Source organism: Engystomops pustulosus, chromosome 3, assembly GCF_040894005.1.
Source record: "Engystomops pustulosus chromosome 3, aEngPut4.maternal, whole genome shotgun sequence".
Taxonomy (NCBI): domain Eukaryota; kingdom Metazoa; phylum Chordata; class Amphibia; order Anura; family Leptodactylidae; genus Engystomops; species Engystomops pustulosus.
This window is the reverse complement of record NC_092413.1, coordinates 101,695,982-101,702,764: the sequence shown is the minus strand read 5'-3', so window position 1 is coordinate 101,702,764 and position 6,783 is coordinate 101,695,982. Positions and strand designations below refer to the sequence as shown.

At 36.3% G+C, this 6,783-nt stretch overlaps 1 protein-coding gene across 37 annotated transcripts in view; it reads right to left on the bottom strand.

Annotated features, from left to right (window-relative positions):
• Positions 1–6,783, bottom strand: part of TRDN (triadin) — a 478,227-nt gene continuing 471,444 nt past the window's right edge. For all 37 annotated transcript variants that reach the window (XM_072141623.1, XM_072141646.1, XM_072141659.1 and 34 more), the window contains one exon: positions 1–4,970. In XM_072141623.1, coding sequence (XP_071997724.1) covers positions 4,822–4,970 — 149 coding nt within the window. In that variant the 3' untranslated portion in view covers positions 1–4,821. The remainder of the gene's footprint in view (positions 4,971–6,783) is intronic.

The following is a 6,783-nucleotide window of genomic DNA, read 5'->3' as shown; positions in this document are numbered from 1 at the left end:
CATAATTTGAAAATAATCCATTTATTTTTATGTATGTCATACACACAAGTTGAAAATCTCCACTCATTTTAGACCTGTGAATTCAGCAGCAATACTTTGTAAGACTAGTCTGTAAACATGCTTTAATATCCACATTCAAATTGTAATACTTCCTAGCAACCACACTGCACTTCTTAGAATGTTTCACGTTTATTTCAAGTTACAAAATAAAAATAATATCAAGCAGAGAACCAGAAACACAAACAGAAAACTTGGCAATAGTGACAGCAATATACCATCGTTTCATCATTAACATATGAAAACTAAAATAGAAAAGGTCAGTTTTTATTGTGCCTAGAAATAACATTTATCATGTATGCATGCTATTCTTCAATTCAAAAGAAACTAAGGAATGAATTGTAAAATGGTTTTCCAAGTGAGAAAATTGATGGGAGGAGACCCAAATAGATAGGAGAAAAAAGACACTGTACCCATATACAGAACTATCAATTTCCATGTCCATGTCTGTGTCTGCACGTGGCACTTCAGCTACAGGTATTGGGATTTAGCCTTTTTCCTACACACAAAACCTGGAATAGAGCCGCATCGCTATAAAAAATGCTGAACAAGTCATAGAGCAACATCAGAGTTCCACATCCCTTTGGGGTAATTGGCTGATTGATTATAGATGAACTCTTTAGGATATATTCCAAGCATCAAACATTCATGTTCTTCAAAAGTCATGGTATAGAAGGTTGCTCTATTTTTAAGGTCCAAGAAAATACTTGAAGACTACTATCAACAAATCCACCTACAGCAATTGTATATGGAAAGAATTGTTTCTGATATTACTGTTATGACAGCAGCAAAAACATCCCTGATATTCCTGATTCTGATTCTGAAATCTAAAATTGCCAATCAATACTGTAAAGGTAAGAGAGATAACACTAAGCTTCAAGACTTTTACTTTAATGTACTAGTCATATTTGTTAGTGGCTAGAGGCTTACAATCGATCATGTAATACATTATGATCGCATTGAAACCATCTTTCATGTTTCATCTTCTTTAAAATGATTTCCTCTACAAGTAATCCATTATGGTTTTATGTACACATTCCTTAAATCGATTTGGGATTATACAAAAATTGTCTTCATCGCTATGCAAGACATTAATTCATCCCAAATCTGCACTTTCGACAGAGTTGCTCAGACAAGTTAAAAGGGATATAAACTTTTTTATAACCCCAAAACAGTAGCCAAAAGATTGTAAACTTAGTGTGAAGTCCTCACTTCTTAAATTAGAAAATACTCAAAAAGTACAAAAAACCATCTTAGGCCATAGAACTGTGTGTTCACATTCTGCCATCTGGTTTTTGTAGCGATTTTTGCCATTTAATATGTTATGTATATTTTCATCAATGACATAGTATTTCATTTTTCATATATATAAGCTACTGAGGCTGCACATGCCTAACCATTTATTTCTATAAACACTTGTCAAATTTCAAGCTTAACATACCAAGAACCCATTCTGAAATCATTAATATAAAGACTCATTAATGCCAAAAATATAAGAAAGTGTATGAAAATTGTGCAGGACGCCTCACAAAGCATAAAGAGGCCTTGCGACATCTATAACATTTGATAACTGGATTGTAAAAGATTAGGATGAACACATTTAGCAAAATGATAATAAAGTAGAGATAAAATTAACATACTGAAACTTACAAATAAGAGAAGTTAGACTCTATATTGTGCTAGTTCATTCTGTTATTCTTTCTAGAAATGTATGAATAAATTGACAATGGAGACACCTTATTCTAGTGGGAGCTTTCGATTCCCTTGGGAATAAGCTAAACTTTAGCGTTCAATACTTTGCACTCCACACCTTCTAAAAGGACACGAAAGCATCTTTATAGATTGTGTTGTTAGAAAGTGCACATACTTCATTGTATAGACTCCATGGCTGGTGAGTTTGGGCCCTTAAATAACACGGCACCTGACAATACTTCCACTTTTATTGCTTTGATGTTGGCCCCAGTAATGGAGTAGTAGTGATGTCTGAAAGCTGTATTTATTTCCTAGAATCACAGATGGAATGAATGTTGGTGCACTAACACTCTTAAATGTTACAGATACCTTCAAGGAGATTTTTTTCAGTGAAGAGCAAACAATTTTAGCTAAAATCGATTTTGCGTTCCAGTTTTATTAGACTTTCATTGAACAGTTTGTCTTTTGCAGCTTTTATGTTTAATCATACATTATATTAAATCAGGTCCTTGTTCTTCGAAGTCAAATATCTTGTCTTAAATATTGTTTAGTGATCTGTTTCAGATTTTCTAAATATGAGATTTTTTTAATCAAATAAAATAAACTTAATAAAATTCATTTTTATCAGTATTATGAAATAAAAAGACATATCATTTTTATCCCACTAATCTTTTCTCTTGGCTTTTATAATATTCTCCCATGTTAGATCTATCCTGTAGTTGTCTGTTATTGACTCCCAAGTCATTGTCTTATGAATAGCAGCTTTTACTGGTATGTTGGCGCATAGTATTGAGTTAACAATAAAAGTAATATTATTTAGTCAAATTTATACAAAGGTAAGGATGTATACATCCGTATGTGCTTTTCATAAAATAATGCTATGAAAGGTTTCCATAACCTGAAATTCTGGATCCCGACCTGTGTCTGCATTCTCATGTTGGTATACAGGCAGCCCCGGGGTTATGTACAAGATAGGTTTCTTAGGTTTGTTCTTAAGTTGAATTTGTAAATGAAATGTAAATTGGAACAGATACATGTTATAATTATAGCTCCGGACATACATTTTTTTTGTCCCAATGACAATTGGATTTTCAAATTTTTATGCTGTAACGGGGCCAAGGATTATCAATAAAGCTTCATTACAGACAACTTACAGCTGATCATCGCAGCCTGGGACAAAAGTAAAGCATCTAGAGAGCTTCACCAGAGGTCACAGTGGGCAGAGAGGTCCGTCTGTAACTAGGAGTCATCTGTAAGTTGGGTGTCCTTAAGTAGGGGACAACCTGTACTTTATTAAATGGATTTTGTTTTATATTTTTGTCATTAAATAGCTTCATCTACTTTTCTCCTTGCCACTTGATGAACCATAAGTACATTTCAATAAAAGTAATGATAATATCGGCAATGAGGGTGTAAATGATTGCACCTTTCTTTAATACAGAACTGACTGAAGCTATAATTGGGAGAAAACTATCAAGGATAGCAGAAGCCCTATACATTAAAGTTGTCCTATAATCCTCCCCATTATATATATAACATTGATTAGTTGGATTATTGATGGGTTCTCCACGTGCAGCATACAGGGCTTTTTACAAAGAATGTGATTTCTTGTGTTCCTAACAATCACAGTTTTAATTGGACTATGTGATAATAGTGTGAATTACAGGGCAAGGAGGAAACACTCTAGAGTTCTCCCATTTTATTCTACAGGGAGTCCAGTATAAAAAGAACAGCTTTATTCTCTAGGATGTTCATGCACTTGTATTCAGAGTGGCACAGCTGGTGAGCCTTCTACTGCATTCACATATGCACCAGTGCACATAATGTTTCTGTGACAGCGCTTAACAATGTAAGGCACTTATTGACTCATTAATGGCACCTCCTAATGTAAACTAATACACCCTAAAGTGCATCGTAGCCATGCATTATATTTAAAAAAAAGGTTATTTTTTTCAAGGCATATTAAGATTAGCGATGGTATAGTGTGGACCATTTACCATTTGTCATTTCATATTCCAGTGTAAATTACACAAACAATTTGAAGAATAGGCTGCAAAACATAATACAATCATATGTACCACTGGTGTACTGTACAAAATGTCCAAAAGTAGTAACAAATGCATACTTCAAAGATCAAATGTGCACACACAACGCACAAGGTAAGCAAGGTTCTTTCTTCTGCCATTATTTACTTTGTATATTTTTCAGAACTTATGCCATGCATTGTTTTCAGCAACCTAATGCATGTAAAGCCAGGTTTGTATATACATTATGGCATATTCATAAATCTTAAACCAAATACTCAAAAAATCTATCAAAATTCTAGCTTTTCTAAATACATTCAAAATAATAAGTTTGAAGCAGCATGAATATGGCCTCCTATGGTCTTATATTTACTACCAGCAAACAATCACTGTAGAAGGTTGCTTGATTGATGTTATTAAAACAAGCATTTTTACAAAGTTTGCTTGGCATAGAAAATTTAGATACTACATAAGAGACCTTTAAGACATGTGCCCATAGTTTATGACACAGCAAATTAAAGGCAATTTGTGAATGGGCTGTATACTGTTTAACAGCAAAGCACCATTTAGTAGTTATTAACCACCACACAACCCATACAATCTGGGTAGCTTGATGTTTTACTTTTATAGTGTTTTTGTGGTTAAGACCTTGTCAAGTGTTTTGTGTAAATCCGATATACTTTGCCTAGAGAAGTTCCCTATACTGCCACTTCTGATAACACAGGGAAGCTGACTGCACTGTCTCTACCTGCAGTGGTTTTCCTGTGCTGGTTGGAGACACAGCGGTAAATATAGAAGCAAATAAACATGCTTCATTGCAGTTTGCAGTTATTGCCTCCAATCTAGGCTTTCTTGCATTGTCAAATAATGAAGGACTAACTGTCCTTGTCGTAAAGAATCCTTACACATTGTGCTCCTATCTTATTCTCATGACACTGACTATTTGTAAAATCCTTCTGTCTCATGACCTGCTTCTTGAGCACTCATTGTAAGTTCTTTTTTTTCCCAAAAGGATTCTGTTGATAAATACAATATCAGATGTTATCATCTATTGTCCATGTTCTCCTGTCTCTTCTGTCTCTTCCAATTGTGAGTGACTTGAATGCTGCTCCTGACTGTAGACTGGGGTGGAGAAGAAAGGAAATCCATAATTTTGTAGTCCATTATTGAAGAGGCTCTGAAAGTAATTAAGAATATCTGGGGAAAGAGAGATAGGATATGTTTGTAAAATGACATGTACTTTAGAGCAATACTCAAGTTTACATTAAGCAAACACTATGGTGCAGATTTATCAAGTGTCTGAAAGTCAGAATATTTCTAGTTGCCGATGGCAACCAATCACAGCTCAGCTTTCATTTTACCAGTGCTCATGAATATTTTAAAGGGGAGCTGTGATTGGTTGCCATGGGCAACTAGAAATATTCTGACTTTCAGACACTTGATAAATCTGCCCCTATTTGTTTTAAATTTAACCACTCATGATTCTAAAAGATTGATCTCAACAATTATGAGAACAGATGTCTTCCATCAAATATGGGAAGAACCACATTATGATTCAATTATTTTAAGAGTAAAATAAACAGTCAACTTCAGTGTGCAGTATCACCATCTATCCTATTGTTTCCTAAAAGATTTATAGCAGGTCATTTGCTTTTAGTTTAGAAATCTGTGATAAATCTGGCATATAAATCTGTTTTTTTTTTTTTTAAACTCCAAAATTTGATAATTCTCGAGCAACCCCTTCTAAACTTTTTCCTAAAGTTGTTTAAAACATGAACATCTACACTCACCGGCCACTTTATTAGATACACCATGCTAGTAACGTGTTGGACACCCTTTTGCCTTCAGAACTGCCTCAATTCTTTGTGGCATAGATTCAAAAAGGTGCTGGAAGCATTCCTCAGAGATTTTGGTCCATATTGACATGATGGCATCACACAGTTGCCGCAGATTTGTCGGCTGCACATCCATGATGCGAATCTCCCGTTCCACCACATCCCAAAGAAGCTCTATTGGTTTTAGATCTGGTGACTGTGGATGCCATTTGAGTACAGTGAACTCATTGTCATGTTCAAGAAACCAGTCTGAGATGATTCCAGCTTTTTGACATGGCGCATTATCCTGCTGAAAGTAGCCATCAGATGTTGGGTACATTGTGGTCATAAAGGGATGGACATGGTCAGCAACAATACTCAGGTAGGCTGTGGCGTTGCAACGATGCTCAATTGGTACCAAGGGGCCCAAAGAGTGCCAAGAAAATATTCCCCACACCATGACACCACCACCACCAGCCTGAAACGTTGATACAAGGCAGGATGGATCCATGCTTTCATGTTGTTGACGCCAAATTCTGACCCTACCATCCGAATGTCACAGCAGAAATCGAGACTTATCAGACCAGGCAACGTTTTTCCAATCTTCTACTGTCCAATTTCGATGAGCTTGTGCAAATTGTAGCCCCAGTTTCCTGTTCTTAGCTGAAAGGAGTGGCACCCGGTGTGGTCTTCTGCTGCTGTAGCCCATCTGCCTCAATGTTTAATGTACTGTGCGTTCAGAGATGCTCTTCTGCCTACCTTGGTTGTAACGGGTGGCGATTTGAGTCACTGTTGCCTTTCTATCAGCTCAAACCAGTCTGCCCATTCTCCTCTGACCTCTGGCATCAACAAGGCATTTCCGCCCCCAGAACTGCCGCTCACTGGATGTTTTTTCTTTTCCGGACCATTCTCTGTAAACCCTAGAGATGGTTGTGCGTGAAAATCCCAGTAGATCAGCAGTTTCTGAAATACTCAGATCAGCCCTTCTGGCACCAACAACCATGCCACGTTCAAAGGCACTCAAATCACCTTTCTTCCCCATACTGATGCTTGGTTTGAACTGCAGGAGATTGTCTTGACCATGTCTACTTGCCTAAATGAACTGAGTTGCCGCCATGTGATAGGCTGATTAGAAATTAAGTGTTAACGAGCAGTTGGACAGGTGTACCTAATAAAGTGGCCGGTGAGTGTATATT